This window comes from Equus caballus, chromosome 27 (assembly GCF_041296265.1).
Source record: "Equus caballus isolate H_3958 breed thoroughbred chromosome 27, TB-T2T, whole genome shotgun sequence".
In the NCBI taxonomy this organism is placed as follows: Eukaryota; Metazoa; Chordata; class Mammalia; order Perissodactyla; family Equidae; genus Equus; species Equus caballus.
The window spans coordinates 23,855,171-23,873,671 of NC_091710.1; the positions used below are offsets into that span (position 1 = coordinate 23,855,171).

The 18,501-nt window shown below is 34.2% G+C and overlaps 1 protein-coding gene across 19 annotated transcripts in view; it reads left to right on the forward strand.

The window, feature by feature from the left end:
• The window catches only part of LOC100630731 (disintegrin and metalloproteinase domain-containing protein 5), a 212,597-nt gene that overhangs the window by 193,252 nt on the left and 844 nt on the right, over nucleotides 1-18,501 (forward strand). For 8 of the 19 annotated variants that reach the window (XM_023630637.2, XM_070253013.1, XM_070253012.1 and 5 more), the window contains 2 exons: nucleotides 4,890-4,976; nucleotides 14,040-14,087. In XM_023630637.2, coding sequence (XP_023486405.2) covers nucleotides 4,890-4,976; nucleotides 14,040-14,087 — 135 coding nt within the window. Of the gene's footprint in view, nucleotides 1-4,889; nucleotides 4,977-6,658; nucleotides 6,774-10,152; nucleotides 10,510-13,896; nucleotides 14,088-18,501 lie in introns of those variants that run through there. The other 11 variants (XR_011433233.1, XR_011433237.1, XR_011433236.1 and 8 more) reach the window with 4 other exon arrangements.

The window sequence follows — 18,501 nt, forward strand, 5'->3', positions numbered from 1 at the left end:
TAATAGAAGAGACGTCAATAGACTACTTTCTACATTGGATAGAGCATCCAGACAGGGAATCAATGTGGAAAAATTGGACTTAAATTACACTGTAAACCAAATGAACGTAACGAACATATATAGAACATCCCATCCAACAGCAGAAGCATATACATTCCTCTCAAGTGCACATGGAACCTTTCAAAGATAGATCATATGTTAGGCCACCAAACAAGTCTTAAGAAATTTAATAAGATTAAAATTATATCAAGTATATTTTCTGACCATAATAGTATGAAACTATCAGGAGAAAAAATGAAAAATTCAGAAATGTTTGCAGATTGAAATACAAGCTCCTGAACAACCAATGAGTCAAAGAAGAAATCAAACAAGAAATAAAAAAATATCTTGAGACTAATGAAAATGGAAAGAAAACATTCCAAAACTTACAGGGTATAGCAAAAGTAGTTTTAACAGGGAAGTTCATAGGAATAAATGTTGTAATAAAAACCTCAGAGAAAACTTATGAGTAGTGTCTGGTATACTCAAAAGGTTTTTTAAATGATAAAATTAAGTTACATATAGACGAAAATATTGATAAATGTATTATATTAGGATTAAAAATCACTGCATAATGATTTTAGGTTCCAGAAGGACCTACTAGACATAATTTTCCCTATTCCTTCTAGATTGTACAGCTAAAAAACCCTGGATATTATATGTAAAGCAAACATAAGAAGGCTCTGAAAGCTTGAGAGCGAAAGGCAGACTAGCCAGGGACCTCAGGACCCAAGGAACAACATAGTAATGTGTTCCCTTGTCTTTTTGCCTCATGTATCCCAAACTGGGTGCCAGAGAAGCCAGCCACTCAGAAACACCAAATGTAGCTGACAAAAAGAAGTCACCAAGGAAATCCTGACTTCTTTAGACAAAAGAACAGCCTAGCAAGAGAGTACACTATGAAACAATAACTGCTCTACTTCAGCCAAACAACACAAAAATATGCCACACGCCTCCCCTCCCCCAGAGTGATATGTGTAGAGGCCCAGGGGAGAGCCTGTGCATCACTGACCTTTGCAGTAAGTAGGAGCCTCTCTCATCCCAGGTTTTAGTGGAAGCTATACTTCCAGCCTTACCTGGCAATAATGAGTCAGTGTCCCCTTATCCCCCCTCCAGAGATCTGACAGAGGAGAAATGCTAAAACGGAAGGTTTAAACAGGATTCAGAGTCTCAAAACATAAAACTCAGAATATGTAGGTTTCAATCACAAGTCACTCTTCATACTAAGAACCAGGAAACTCTCAACTTGAATGAGAAAAAACAATCAATAAACACTAACACCAAGATGGCACTGATATTAGAAATATCCTTCAAAGATGTAAAGCACCCATCCTTAAGGTTTGAATGAGCAATTACAAACATGCCTGAAACTATTGAAACAATAGAAGGTTCCAGCAAAGAGTTAGAAGATATAAATAAAAACCAAATGGAAACTTTAGAACTGAAAAATACAATAAGCAATATATAAAACTCAGTGATGGGCTCAGGAGCAGATTGGAGGGGGCAGGGGAAAGAATCAGTGAAGCTGAAGAAAGATCACAGAAAATACTCAATCTGAACAATACAGAGAAAATAGACTGAAAAAAATGAATAGAACCCCAGGGACATGTGGGATTGAAACAAAAGATATAATATCCATGTCTTTGTCATCCTAGAATAGGAGAGAGAATTCAAGAATGGAAAAGTAAACCCATAAACCCACACATGCAAGGAGCTGAAAGAACAGGATGTAGAATGAACCCAGTGAAATCCACCGTAGGGTACAGAATAATAAAATTTCTAAAAATTAAAGACAGGAAAAAGAATCTTAAAAGTAGTGAGAGTGAAACATCTCACGTGCAGGAAAAACACAATGGTGATGACAACAATGGAAGTAAAACCGTATGGGAACTAGGCACACAAATACCACAGAAGGTTGCCATGCTGGTTAAATTCATCTTCTACCATCCCTCACCATCCTTGAAGTCAGCAAATGTCCTGTGGGAAAATGAACAATGCATTTGAAAACCCTCTGGTATTTTACATCAGCCCTATATGACCGCTAAAAGCTTTGCACATTACTCATTTCTCCAGCAGTGATCCTCTGCCTGAGCAAGTCTGATCATTAGCTCATGTCCAACTGGCCAATGTCCTCATGGAAGGAAAAGAAAGAAAGAAAGGAGGGAAGAGAGGATAGAGGGAGGCAGGGAAGGAAGGAAGGAAGGACAAAGGCTTTGACTTTCCCTCCTTTGTTCAGTAGGAGCTTTAAGCTGGCATGACTTTTTACTACCACACCTTTTCTAATAAAGAACCTAATTGGCCACTTTCTCTGTGTGACTGGGGTTTGTCACATGACAGTCTTCATTTTGGAAGCTGGCTTTTAGGCCATGGGACTTCCAGTTGTAATTGGATAGTGCCTATTCTAAAGGACGGACCACTTGAGAAGCCTGAAGTCTGTTGTCACCATTAATTCAACTGCTTTAGGGCACAAAGTACCCTGAAGTACTAAAAGTACCCAAAGTACTAAATTTTCTGCTTTGGGATTAAAATGTTGTGTTGACTGCTTTTGGTAATAGAGAAAGCGAGAGGTGAGTAGCGGATATTGAGAGCTAAGTAGTTCTGTGGTTTGTGGACAGACTTCCACTGATAATTCTACATGTTAGCCACCCTTCCAGATCCTGCTCTTTTGACCCTTCCTGTTTTTCCTTGTGACTCTGAGGCTGCAGTTCCTCTAAAGCAAGGTGAGCCTGATCAGCTCGCTCTCTCCTTTGCTGTTGTGTTCAATGTGTTTGCTTTCTCACTTCCTTTTATCCATCAGTCCCCTTCATTTTATTTCAAAATCCCAGGAAGTTCTTCATTCTGTCATCTTTTAATTTATTTTTTATGATTCTCCTCTACTCTCATTCATTGGAAAAAAGGGGGCTATTGTGTGTGCCAAGTTGTCAATCTGAATTGGAATCATTCTGTGGTTATGTGTCTTGATTGATAGACCAATAGATAGATAGGAAAAGAGAGAGAGAGAGATTTTATTTCTTATTTATCAACGTGAAGAAAAGCATGTCTCCCTTATTAATTTTAATAAAAATTCTAAATAAAACTGTCACAAATTTAATACTGTAATGTGCTAATTGAACAATACACTACGTGGAGATAGGCATTCTTCCAGTAATGCAAGTTTGCTTAATATTGGTAGTGATAGAAAGCTGCTTTGAATTTTTCACTCGTAAGACGTAGAACAGGAAAATATCCAACTGATCCTAGCAGTCATAGGTAGATTAGGGGAGGTAAGCACATCTCAGCACTTTCATTTCAAACTTGAAAAGGAATATGTTTGGGGTATGTAATTGTTCAAAAATAGACGAGCTAATCAATGAAAACTTAAGATTAACTGCCTTTTTCTTACCCATTCTTATACACAGGACTGTAAGAAAATATGGTTATGTAATCCAGGCATTTCCCCTTAGGAAATGTGTTTTTAGTTCTATTAGGGATTTTTGTTTCAACCGTGATGTGACTGCTTCTGGGACACTATTTGTCTCTTGTTCAAAGAAGGAAGTCTTGTATGTTAGTTAATATTCGAAACATCATCCCAGGCATTGACCAGGGCTAAGTACTCTTATTGCTTCCCTGGTTTTTCCCGTCATTACAGAAGAGCCAGCTACACACTGATCTGTTTACTTGAAGGAAATTATATCGGAAGCAAAGATCTTAACTTTTCCTGGCTTATTTTTCTTCTGAAAACAACCCAGTGAAGTATGACTAATTTATTATTTCTTCAATGGCAGTGTTTAAGGAGTACTAGAGTGGATATAGTTTTGTGTACAGGTAATGCTGGTTTGTTCAACATTTCGTTTCTGGCTTTCTGGCTTCATCAGAGCACTTTCAGATAATGAGCAAGCGAAGGTTCATTCTTTATTTACCAATGGCGATAGAAAATAATGAAGGTTTTAGACTATTCATCGTATATTGAATAGTCTATCAGATAACTTGAGAAAAGCCAGCAGATAATCTTAGATGATGCCCCTGAAGATATTCAAATTAACGTTTGGCTAGAGGAATATTAACATAAAGTCTACATGAAAATCAGATTAAATAAATGAATAATTAAAAGTGTCTCGTATTTTGTGAGCATCTGCTAAGTGCCAGGCACTACTTTTGTTCCTTTATGGGTGATGAATTATTTCATCCTCGTAACCGATATATTTTTAAATTTATTTGGGTATATTTGCTAGTCCAAATTCAAAGATGGATAAACTGAGGTATGGTGGGACTAAATAACTTGCTCAAGGTCACATTGCTAATGTGAAAGATAAGAGATATTGTCATTAAAGTTGGAAGAAATGTAAAAATGACAAGAACACCGGTATTTAGCATCAATCATTGAGCTCTGTAAGCAAAGTAGTTCTTGCACTGAATATTGGTTCTGTCAATAACTCACAGCATGACCTTAAAAATATAAATTTAATTCTCATCAAATATAAAATGAGGACAAAAATGTCTCCTTCCCAGGGTCAATATGAGTATATATTATAAAAATGCATAGAAATTATGAAGACAGATCCTAGCTCATTTCAAGTTAGCTATTTTTGTTCTTATGCCAGTTAGTATCAGTAAACACACAGCTCTCCTCCCTCAAGGGAAAAATAGTATGTGATTCTCAAAATTTGATATTTGATAAAGTAATAATATACCATTTTGGCTTCAACTTCCTTTATTAGAATGAGTAGATGTCCTGAAATCCAGATTCATCTGTTATATTTATATATATGCACATATATTTATATTATGCATCTAATTTTTGTACCAAGTACAATTGCTCAACTCTTGACTTTACATTTAAAGTTTTTGTTGTTGGTTGTTTTAAATTTTAGTTTTGTGACAATGGAAATTCCCACTTTGTCACTGACTACTCCAGAAGAACAGATTGTGACTCAAAAACAAAATGCCAAGGACATGGGGTATGTAATGGTTACTCTATTTGTATGTATAGTTTTAAGAATCCTTGTCAATAACATTTTCCAAAGCAATTACAAGGTTCAGAATTATTTGATGTGGAAATTTCTTTTGGAAAATTGAAGTTAAGTAAGGAAAGTGGATTCCATTATTTATACATATGTATATGATTTATGTGTTTGATCAGATTGTTATAGGCCTCATGAGCAAATAAGCTTTGAGCTTTGTACAAAAATGCAATATGAAAGATAATCTATTGTTACAATGTTAGATTAAGATTATAGAATTTTAGAAATGGATTTATTAAGGATGACACATATATGTATTCATACATATACACAAATATTGCTTATAATTCTGTGTATACTAGTGTATATTTAAACACTCATACATTTCATATATTTATATCATACATGTGACTTATAATCTAACATTTTTGTGAGAGCAGAGGTTTTTGTCCATTTAGATCTGTTTCATCCTTCAATGGCTTCAATTATTTCCCTGTATGTCTTTTCCATACTGTATTTGAAAATCATTTACTGATGGACTTTTGAATAATGTTAAATTTTTACTTAACTATTATAAATGGACTGCAATGGACTTTGTTTTACATTCACTTTTGCGCATTTATTTGATTTCTTAAATTGTTAGCCATGAAATCTGATGGGTCAAATATATGCACCATTTAAATTTTCATACATATTATATTGTCTTCAAGAAATATACCAGTGTTTGTTCCCACCTATCATGTATAAAAATGTGCATTTCCTCCAATTCTGGCCAGGTAGCTTCTCAGTCTTTTTAATCTCCTCTAACATGTTAAATCCATCATTGATTTACATTTATTTCATAATTAATTGTACAATTCTTAAGTAGGTATGTGTGGTCATTATTTGCCATATGCATTTCTATTCGTCCATCCAGTGTGAAAGTACTGGGTTATACAAATTTTATAAACTGTGTAAGTTTTTCCAAACATGCTTTTCACTTTACTTTGTGGCTAGTGTCTCCTGCCATATTGGTGCTTCATATTTTCTTTAGTAATCCATAAAAAATGTGACCCATGTGTATTTGTATCAACATTTTTTCCTAAATCACTCACACATCCTATTATTTACAGTTTCTCTTCTATTTCTTTCCGTTCTTATTTAATTTTAATTTAATTTTGCATTAACCTATTTCTAGATTCTCTATTCTGCTTCCAATCTTCCCTGTGATTCAGATACCAGATCACATTTATTGATATTTTTTAGCAAAATAAATTTTGCTACCTGTGTCTGATTAAACAAGCTTTAGTTTTCCCCCTGTTTTTGTAAATGTTGGCTCTTATCATGGCCACTTTTTAAAATTTTAGTGCAATTTGTAATAAATTTCAACTTCTGCTATTTTATAATTTCTATGCCTTTTGAGAATAAGTCATTTCAGTTGTACGAAGAATGTTACATAATTTTATTTTAAAAATGCAAGAGATAATAAGAGGAAATCTCCATGACATTTGAAAAGATATCGCATGGACATTTATTATATTTTATTTTGAAAATTATTTTCCATAGTAAAAAAAACCTAGCTATAATATACTAACCTACAATACTTTAATAACTTATATAGAGTGACAATCACAAGTAATGCATTTAATTTTTATGTTGCATATAAAGTGTTCTTGTTTTTTATTTGGTTTTGGTTTTAGGTTTGCAATACTCTCCTTAGTTGTCACTGTGAGGCTGGATATGCTCCTCCATCTTGTGAGCTAACACCATCATCACCAGGAGGAAGTACTGATGATGGGTTTCGGCTTGTGGAAAGTTAGTATTAGATCGTGTGCTCCACTAGAGCTTTTTGCACTCACAGAAATGTCAGAACATCTCCACTGTGTATGTGGCTGTTGAGCACATGACATGTGGATAAGACAACTAGGGAACTAAAATCTCCCTTTTATTTTACTTTATTTAATGTAAATTTAAATAGCCATTTGTGGCTGGCAGCAACTATATTAGACAGTTGGTCCCTCACTAGTTATTTTTTATTTAACATATTTGGTTTTCTAAAAAAATTTATACGCAGTAACATTCACTCCATGGTGTACAGTGCTATGGGTATTGAAAAAGTACAAACTCTTATTCCTACCACCACACCCATGATACACAATAGAACTATCACCCCAAAACTTCACAACCAATTACCTGTTCTCTGTGCCTATAGATTTGCCTTTTCCAGAATGTTATATATAGTACTTATGCATTTGAGCTCCATCCCTGTTGTCATATATTTTAGTTTGTTCTTTTTTATTGTTAAGTAGCCTTCTATTTTTTTGGCTAAGGAAGATTCACCCTGAGCTAACATCCACTGCCAATCTTCCTCTTTTTTTGTATGTGGGCCACCGCCACAGTATGTATGGCCACTGACAGAGGAGTGGTGTAGGGCTGTGCCTGGGAACTGAACCCGGGCTGCCAGAGCAGAGTGCATGGAACTTAACCACTAGGCCACTGTGGCGGGCCCTTAGGTAGCCTTCTGATAGAAAGATGTATTATAGTTTGTTTATCCATTCACCCACTGAAAGGTATTTGAGCTGTTTCTAGATTTTGGCAATTATAAATAAAGCTGCTAGAAACATGTGCACATAGGCTTTTGAGTACATACAAGTTCTCATTTTTAGTGAGTAAATACCTACAAGTGAGATTCTTTTGTTTAGTAAGTGTATTTTTAATTTTATAAGAAACAGATGAACTATTTTCCAAAGTGGCTGTACCATTTTTCCTTCTCTTCCTTAATCTGTGAGAGTTCCATTTTCTCTATACAGATGATCCACACTTCAGAAGCACTTGATATCGTCATTTTTTTGGTTTCTATTGTGATTTTTATTTAACTTTTTATGTTGAAATAATTATAGATTCACAAAGAGGTGCAAAGAAATGTGAAGTTCTGTGTAAACTTTACTCAGCCTCTGTCAATGTTAACATGTTTCAATGCTATAGTAGAATATCAGAATGAGTGGACATTGGTAAAATACACAGACCTTATTGAGATTTCACCAGTGTACATGCACTCATTTGTGTGTGTGTGTATTTCATTCTGTGCGATTTTACCACAAGTTCACATTTGTGTAACCACCACCACAGTCAACACACAGAACTGTATCTCCACTACATAGCCCCTAATATTACCCCTTTATATAGCAACACTGGTCCTCTCTTTCCCCATTCCTAACTCCTGGCAACTACTAAACTGCTTTCCATCTCTCTACTTATGCTATTTTATGAATATTATATAAATGGAATCATACAGCTTGTATCTCTTTCAGATTGGCTTTTTTCTCTTGCATAATTTGCATGAACTGCATCCAAGCTGTTGCATGTATGAATATTTCATTCCTTTTTATTTATGTCTAGTATTCCTTTGTATGGTTGTATTGAAACTTGTTTAGGAGTGGGCTGAGTGGCATAGTGGTTAAGTTTGCACACTCTGCTTTGGCAGCCCAGGGTTCTCAGGCTTGAATCCTGAGCGTGGACCCACACACCACTCATTGAGCCACGCCGTGGCAGCATACCACATACAAACAGAGGAAGATTGGCATGGCTATTAGCTCAGGGACAATCTTCCTCACCAAAAAGAAAAAAAAGTTTAATTATTCACCCACTGAAGGACATTTGAGTGGTTGCCAATTTTTAGCTATTATGAATAGATCTGCAATGAACAGTCATGTAGAAGATTCTGCATGAAAGTAAATTTTTAATTCTCTTGGGAACACACTCAAGAGTGAAATTGCTGGGTTGATGGTAAGCTATTTATAGTTTTAAAAGTGACTGCCAAACTCTTTTTCAGAGTCACTGTAACATTTGACATTCCCACCAATAATATATGAATGACCAAGGTTTTTGGCATCCTCACTGATGTTTGATGATACCGCTTTTTTTTTCTTAGCCATTCTATTAGGTCTGTACTAATATCTCATTGTGTTTTTAATTTGCACTTCCCTAAGGGGAAATGATGTTGAATATCTTTAATGTGTTTATTTGGCATCTGCATATCTTCTTTAGTGAAAAGTCTGTTTATATCTTTTGCCCATTTTCTAATTGGAGTTTTTGTTTTTTAAATGTTGAATTTTCAGAAATTTTTTGTTTTTTAGATACATGTATTTTGTTGGATATGTAATTTGAACATATTTTCTCCCAGTCTGTAATTGGTTTTTTCTCAGACCAAAAACTTTTTTTTAATTCTTATTTTGGTAAGTTCCACTTTTTCTTTTTTTGATGATTGTTTTGGTGTCAAGTGTATGAACTCTTTGTAAGTCTTAAATCCTGAAGGCTTTCTGCTATGATATTCCTAAAAGATGTGGTTTTATGTTTTACATTTAAGTCCATGATCCATTTTCAGTTACAATTTATAAAGGGTAAGAGATTAATTTTTTAATTAATGGATATCAATTTCTCCTGCACAATTCTTTGAAAATGCTGTTTCTTGTCTGTTGAATTGTTTTTGCATCATTGTCAAAAATTAATTGGACATTTTTGTGTTGGTATATTTCTCAGTTCTCTTTTCTGTTCCATTCATCTACATGTCCTTCTTTCCACCAATGCTACACTGTTTTGATTATTGTAGCAGTACAGTAATCTTAACATTGAGAAAAGTGATTCCTCCCACTTTATTCTTCTTTTTCAAAATTGTTTTGGCTATTCTAGAGTCTCTCTTTTTCTTATACATTTTAGAATAATCTTGTCTATATTTACAAAAAGATCTTCCGGTGATTTTGATACAAATTATGTTAAAGCTAAGGATCAATTTAGGAAGATTTTACATCTTTACTATTTATTATTGAACCTTCCAGTCTGTGAACACATTATGTCTCTCCATTTATTGAAGTCTTCTTTGATTTCCTGTATCAGAATTTTGTAATTTTCACCAGGCTGTATGTGTTTTATTATTTCATATTTTTCTATTTCATAGTTGTTATTTTTCTTTACAGCAATTGTAAATGATGTACTATAATCGAACATATTTTTATTTCGTATTTACAAACACCAATTAAAATGATTAATCTTAATGTTTATCACTCCTATACCATATAACTCCTTCCAATCAATTTTGAATACATATTTGTCCACTTGTGAACCATATGAAAAAATGTTTATGTCCAATTGTTATAAAAGATGAAAGGATATATTTTAGATTTTCTTTACAATACAGAATGTTCCAGATATTTGTGACAAAATATTGCTTGCTGAAGTATGACTAACTGGATGAGAATACCATATTTCCTTTCTGTCATTAGAAATAATCTGTTCAGTCATTGATTCTTGAGTTGGAAGAAAATTATGATTTCATCATCAGAAGACTCATAGTATGGGATTTCAATTCTATGACCAATTTCAACATCATCATTACAGGCTAGAGTTTTGCTCTCTGTTTATTTGCATTCATCTGATTAAAAATTATAAAATGTCTTTCTCCATCAATATTCTTTTCTTTATTACTATGGGAGTAAAAGAAAATTTCTGGATTCTCGTTGTGCTCAATAGAAGCTAAAATAAAAAGACAAATGGACTCCAGGGCTCTTTTGTACCTTCTTGAAAGTTGATACATTACTTTTGGCAACAAATTAAGAAAAATGAAATTTTTCAGTGGAATACAGTGGGGAACCAAGAAATAAATTCTCTCATACATGGTCTAATGATTTTCAATAAGGGTGCCATGACCATTTGATAGGGGAAAGGACAGCCTTTTCGACAAATAGCATTTGGATAACAGAATATCAACATGCAAAAGAATGAGGTTGGACACTTTAACTATATACAAAAATTGACGCCAAATGGATCAAATATTTAAATGTAGGAGCTAAAACTATAAAGTTCTCAGAATAAAACAGAGGTGGAAATCTTCATATCATTGGATTTGGAAATGATATCTTGGATATCACACCAAAAGCACAAGCAACAGAAGAAAAAAGAGATAAATTGGAATTCATCATAATTAAAAACTGTTGTGCATCAAAGGATACTATCAACAAATAAAAGGTAACACACAGAATGGGAGAAAATGTTTGCAAATCATAAATCTGATGAAAGATTATATCCAGAATGTGTAAAGAACTCCTACAACTCAACAACAAACAAATAACCCAATTAAAAAATATGCAAAAAACTTGAATAGACATTTATTCAAAGAGGATACACAGATGACCAGTAAGCACATGAAAAAAATGATCAGCACCACTAATTATTAGGGAATTTCACGTCAAAACCATAACAAGATATCAATTCACACCTGGTAGGATGGCTATTATCAAAAAAATTCAGAAAATATCAAGTGTTGATGAGGATGTGGAGAAATTGGACCCCCTGGACATTGCTGGTGGGAATATAAAATGATTCAGACTCTGTGGAAAATAGTATGGTGGTTCCTCAAAAAAATTAAACTTAGAATTACCATATTCTACAATTCCACATCTATGTGTATACCCAAAAGTATTAAAAGCATAGACTGAAACAGATATTTGTACACCTATGTTCATAGCGGCATTATTCAGAATAGCCCGAAAGTGGAAACACCCAAATGTCCATTGATAAGTAAAGGCAGAAACAAAATGTGATATATACATACATTGGAATATGATTCAGCTTTATAAAGGGATGAAATTCTGACACATGCTACAACATGGGTGGAACTTGAAGACTTTATGCTAACTAAAACATGCCAGCCACCATAGGACAAATATTGGATGATTCTGCTTTTATGAGATACCTAGAGTCGTCAAATTCATAGAGAGAAAGCAGAAATGTAGTTGCCAGGGGCTGACAAGAGGGGGAAATATAAAGAATTTCAAGTTGGGAGGATGAAAATGTCCTGGAGTTTGATGGTTGTAATGGATGCACAACATTTTGAGTGTGCTTAATGCCACTGATTGTAGACTTAAAAATTTTAAAATGATAAATTTTCTGTGTTGTGTATTTTAACACAAAAAAATTAAGTTAGGAAAAAATTCCATTTATTATATCACCCAAAATAATGTCATATTTAGAAATAATTTCATGAACATAAGTGTAAGATATACACTGAAAACTAAAAATACATTATTGGAAGAAAGAGCTGCATAAATGTAAAGAGATTTCATGTTCATGCATTAGAAGACTCCGTATTGTTACTATAGGAAAACTCCCAAAATTGATCTATAAATTCAACAAAATCCTTAACAAACCAAAGCTGTCTTTTTTGCAGAAATTGACAAGCTGATCCTAAAAGTCATACATAAATTCAAGGGACACAGAATAGTAAAAACAATCTTGAAAACATAGTTTTCCAGAAAACTTGAAACTGAAAACCCACTTCTCACTTCCAAAATATATTACAAAACTAAAATAGTCAAGACAGTGTGGTACTGTCCTAAGGATAGGGATAGCCATGCAGTTCAATGGAATAGAATAGAGAGTCCAGAAATAGAGCCTTATATTTACAGTCTTTGATTTTTGACAAGGATGCCATGTGGGGAAAGATGGTCTTTTCAACAAATGGTGTTGGGACAAGTAAGTAGCCACATGCAAAAGAAAGAAGTTAGCTGCTGCGTCATAACATTCACAAAAATTAACTGAAAATGGATCATAGATAATAAATATAAGAGCTAAACTTACAAAACACTTAGAACATATATAAGGAAATCTCTGTGACCTTGGCATAGGCTATGTTATAGAAAACACCAAAGGACACGTGAGGGGAAGAACAATAGATTGATGGAACTTCATCAAACTTAAGGACTTTTGTGCTGCAAATGATACCATCAAGAAAGTGAAAGACAAACTACAGAATGGGAGAAAATATTTGCAAATCTTTTATCTCTTATGGGACTTGTGTCCAGAATATATAAAAAAAAACACAAGTTCATAATAAAAAGACAAATAACCCAATTAAAAATGGAAAGGGGTTTAAATGAACACATCTCCATAGAAGATATACAAATGGCTAATAAGCCCCTGAAAAGATGCTCAGGGGCTTAGGAAAATGCAAATCAAAACCACAATGAGATACTACTTTGCACTGATTGGGATTGTAATAAAAAATACAGGCCAAATGTGCTAGTGAGGACATGGAGAAATCGGGATCTTCTTGGTGCTCTTTTTTCCAGCATGCTCAAACTAGTACAGTCATGTGTCGCTTAATGATGGGGACACATTCTGAGAAATGTGTCATTGGGCAATTTTGTCATTGTGTGAACATCATAGAGTGCACTTATACAAACCTAGATGGTACAGCCTACTGCACACCTAGGCCATATGGTACTAATCTTATGGGACCACCATCGTAAATGCAGTCTGTCATTGACTGAAACTTCATTATGTGGCACAGGACTATGTTCGCCAATTTATTTCCCATAATACATAAAACATCCTGAATCACTTTCTTTTAGGTAAATCACTTCTAATCAACATATAATTGAATTGTGTGTGTTTTAAAGTTACCGATTTTTTTGTCTTTTTACAGGGGCATTAAATTCACTTGCATTTAATATCATCATAGTTGCTTTGGTGGTAATTCTGATTGCTTGATTTCATTTTTTGTATGTTACTTGTCTGGTTTATTTCTTTTGTTTGATTGGACCAAGTTTCTATAGCTCTATATTTTAAATGGGAGAACTTATCAGGTAATATAAATTCAATGTATTATAAGCAGCAATTCATAGAAGGGAATATAATAGAATAAAATAGAATACAGCACATAAAGATGAAATGTGCATATGAAGATTAAAAATAAACCGTATCAATGAGATAGATGTTTATATTGACTGAGTTGACATAAATACATATGCACTTTGGGGAATAGTCACAGAATATTGAAAACACTTTTAAATTTAAGTTTATTTGTTCCATAACTGTATTATTTGAATTCAAAATTGTTATAATTTCAAACTACTAATAAGCTTAAATACCATTTTTGAAACAGCTACAAGGTAATCTCACGTTTTCAGCTAAAATTACACACTTGTTTATAAAATGACATGCTGCTCCTTGAGAAAATGGCCTCTCGATCAGTTTCTGGGTTTCTCTACCTTTCCTTGTTTTAACTGCCATCATTGCTCTTAAAAGGAATAAAATGAAGAAATTCTGGAATAGAGAGGGAATAGTAAGTGGAGGGTAAGTAAACTCATTATTTTTCACATTAAATATTAAAAATGCATTATGGGAATAATTCAAATGTAATTCTGAATATTACGAGTAGAGACCCTTGGATGGATTGGGTTGATGTGTAAAAATACTGGGTCTTAGTATATACCAAATTTTTTTCAGATTTCAGGTAGTTAAGTATCCTTTATGTTCTAATAGGCCCAGAAACAATTGAAGCTACTCAGTCAATCCTCAGTTCCTTACAAATAGAGAGCCATGGTGGCTATAATTGCTTTAGGAGGTTCTACTTCCCAAGCAACCCCATCTTCCTTGCATTGACATTCAGTTGTGTCAAGGAGATTAATAGAGATAGGGAAGCAAATTCTGTGAATAAAATATGTAGAAGGTGAGAAAAATATGAGATAGCAAAGAATGAGGGAGAGAACACAGATAGGATAGTCCCCATTTTACACATAATTAATATTGCTCATGTGTTTCTAAAATTAAAATTAAGGTACTTGCACAGCTTTTTTCTTTACCTTAACACGAATACAAACCACTATTTGCTTAGTGAATATTTAGGAAGTTGAGAATGCAGAAGTAAGGATAAATAAGTGGGTCTCATTCTGTACTAAACAAAAATGGTTCTGTTTCTTACTTATGGAGATGGAGATAAAATAATGATATAAAATTTCCATCAACACCTCTATTTCCCAAGTTAGTTAATTTTATTTATTAACAAGTTAGCAGCAATTAGTTAAATTCAGGGTTGTATTCTGCATGATATATATAGAAATTTACATGATCATAAAATTGTTATAAATTGACTTAATTGAATGATATCTGGCATAAACCCTCCAGTGTTATTACTTAAGACATCTTGGAAAATTCCGAATAGTTGCTAGAAGTAAATCTGACTTTTGGAAGAGATGTTATCTTAAAGGATCATTGATCATAAATAACAAAATCTGGTCATGACAGCCTAAGTCTACTAGAGCAACAAGTGGTTTCAGGACTGCAAGGGTAAGAAATGATGTAGAGCTGAAGCACAGGAGGGTGGCAATAATCTAGGTGGTCAGGAACTAGGTCGTTCAGTCCTTCACCCAAAGGCTTTATGATTGACATTGTCTCTTCTTGTCTATGCCCATTTTCTCCAAAATGACTGCTCTGCTTGCACATGGCCCAGCATACGTATCTCAACCCTTTGTAGATTCATTTTTAAATAAAACACCAATAATCTGTCCACAGCCAATGCCTTTTAGTTCATATTCTCAAGAGACAGAAGAAAATAGCTGTGCAAGCGTACCTAAATTCAGCCAGTGTTCTGTCTGTCTGTCTGAGTTAGGTGTTCAAATCTTATCATCTGTGACCAAGGAATTGTAGCCATGTAGTAGGAACCCGGACACCATGACACTCCTTTTCAACAGGAACTAGGGATGTATAGGAATTGTCTAAGGACAAACACGTAAGCTATATAAATACTACAAAATATAACTAAGCATGGCTGAAAGACATAGAGACTTCACTAAGGAACTCATTAATAAAAGTGAAATATTAGTTATTTATGTAGCTTTCTAATAGAAATATTATAATTGCAAAGATAATTTAAGAATTTGAATATTTGCATGTAAATTACCTTTTAACTTTGGAGAAGCATTAGCATAGATATATTAATATGTCTTCCTGTCTTCCATGTAGGTAAGATAGAGAAAAATAATAGATGGATTTTTAGTTTGAAATTTAAAAAATGCATTAATCTTTGAAAGTTAAATCAACATTAGAGAAGACCAAACCCTAGAACAGACGATCACTGAGTGGGACATAGGAAGTAAAGTGGACATTGGTACATAGTAATTGAGTAATTACTACAAATCTAGCTATTTTACTTTTCTTGATTTTGTCTGAGATTACACTGTTTCCTAATCCCAAAACTAATGCTGTTTATTTTATGCAAATCTATATCAGAAGACAGCAATAGTAACAGCATCCAGTCACATATAGAGTTAAAGGTGAACTGAAAGAGTCAAATTATTGACAAAATGATATAATTCATGAAAAAGTTTAAAAAAAAATTTTTAGGAATATTTCAGTATAAGAAAGGTATTGTTTCCATGTTTCATCATTCTGATTCCTATTTGTCAATATCATATACTAAAACAAAGCATTTGATATCAACTTTGTTTTATACTAATTTAGGAACATTTCATGTTAACTAATATTAGCCAGAGATTTACTAACCAACATTTTTGCAGTAAGAAATGATTTTAAAGATATTTTAAATATGTTCTTAAAATATTTATGAGCAATCATGCATCCTGTTCCCGTATTTAAGGTTCTAATTGGTAGATTTACAGAGATTGTCTCCCGATATTTGCATTTCTTCCTCAGTAAGGCTCCATGGTTATTGTTATCCTTATTTTAGAGAAGAGCAAACAGACATAAAGAATTTAAATAGTTTCCCACGTGTGTAGAATTTTAGTAGAGTTTTGAGTTGGAGTTTAGGACAATCAGTCTCCAGGGTTTAAACTCTTAAGAACCCCATGATTTTGACATATGGCTTGATACATGACTGAGAATGGGGAATGGAATTTACATTTATTGAGGGCCTATTAGATGCCAGGCAAAATGCTAGAGGCACTCTCCCTCCAAGGCAGAAAAACAACTCTTTACTGTAAAATGGGATAAAGAAGGCATCTGCATATATTGTTCAAATGTCTAACTCATGTGTGTAAAGAAATCATGATATTTCTCATATTAGACCTATCACTGGGAGTAAATGGAAAAAATCAAAAATTCAACCAAGAGTGAGATCAAGAGTTAATCCAATTACCTATCCGCTAATTCCCATATCTGACTTCGATCCAGAGTTAGGTCAATGGATCTCTAAACAGAGATACACTGCCACCAGAAAACATTTATAACTCCTACCCTCAAAGTAAAATAGTCTTATTTCTGCCGAGAACAATCTCTACCTCTTCTTTGATAACATTATTAAAAGCCCACATCTTAGGCAAGGATTTTGGCTCTTGGCTCACTGTCTTCCTCTCACATCCTTTCGTCATGGTCTTACCATCATGCTGAACTCCTCACACCACCCAACTTCAGTCATTTTCTCCAAAGCAATATAGTGAGCTTGTCAATTCCCTGATTTCTTCCAACTCTTGTCATAAATTCAATATCTTGTTTTACTATTTTTTCACAGCCTTCTCCTGCCAATAGCACTTTATAGTTACATTAAGATCTTGCCTCAAGAATTTGAGATAGTGGGTTAGGCATCAGTCCATAAGTAATAAACATATTTTATAAGTTTATTATCTAGTGTATTGAAAGGTGATTAATTATATGGAAAAGATTAGAGCAGTAGGCATAATTGGGAGAGTTGATGTTGAGGGAGGAACTGGATAGCAATTTGAAATATGGTTGACTGAGTAGGCCTTATTAAGTGACATGTAAGCAAATAACTGGAGGAGGTGCAAGTATTTACCCAGTTTAGACATTTGAAATGAGTCATCTGACTTCACAGGGGCCGCTCACATAAGGCTTTATGTAAATGCAAAGGATGCAGCGCAGCAGGAGAGAGTACAGGCAAGCATTGGGGGTCAAAGAGGCACCTGGTGCTCAAGGTCTCAAGGTTCCTTATTTTAAATTTTAGATATCCCATCTTAAATCCCGCTGCCCCTATCTTGGCACAAAGTGAAACCAGACATCCAGCCTTTCCCAGACATAGAGATAGACCTTTTCCACTCCAGCTGTAAATCAACTCTATCTTCCACAGGCATAGAGCCGGCAGAGCTATCCATGCATACATCTGGGCAGGCGCTTTCCAAGCACACGGTGATCCAATGAAAAAATGTCAGGAATGTTTGATGAGTAACAGTGATTCCAATGTATCGGAAGCAGAGTTAGCAAGAGGGCTGCGGTGGTGATTAGGTCAGAGAAATCAAACTCCTGTAGGATTTGGGAGGTCTTGGAGGCCATCTGTGTTTTACCCTGATTGAACGGGAAGAATCACTGGAGGCTTTAGATTCCAAGCACATGACTTACACTTTTAATGTCTGGGTTGTTGAAAGTAGTCTGTATGATGGCAGGAGTAGAAGTAGAGAAACCAGTTAGTGCAGAAACTACTGCACTAATCCAGGAGAGAAAGGATAGTACCTCAGACCAGGGACAGTGAGGATGGCTTTAGGAATAAATTTTGAAGGTGAACCAACAGGATTAATTGACAGTGTGGATGTAGAGTGTAATAAAAAGTGTTTAAATAATGTTTATTGATATAAAGCAGGAAGATAGCAAGGGTAAAATGTAAAGCCAGACCTCCCTGTTGCTAAGTTTGTGCTCTTAATACATTTTAAAATTTATGAGAGATAAAATATACATAGGTAATAGGGAGCCAAGACAAGTGTCTGGGATGCCATGATAGGGAGTTTAAGTTTTCCCGTATATG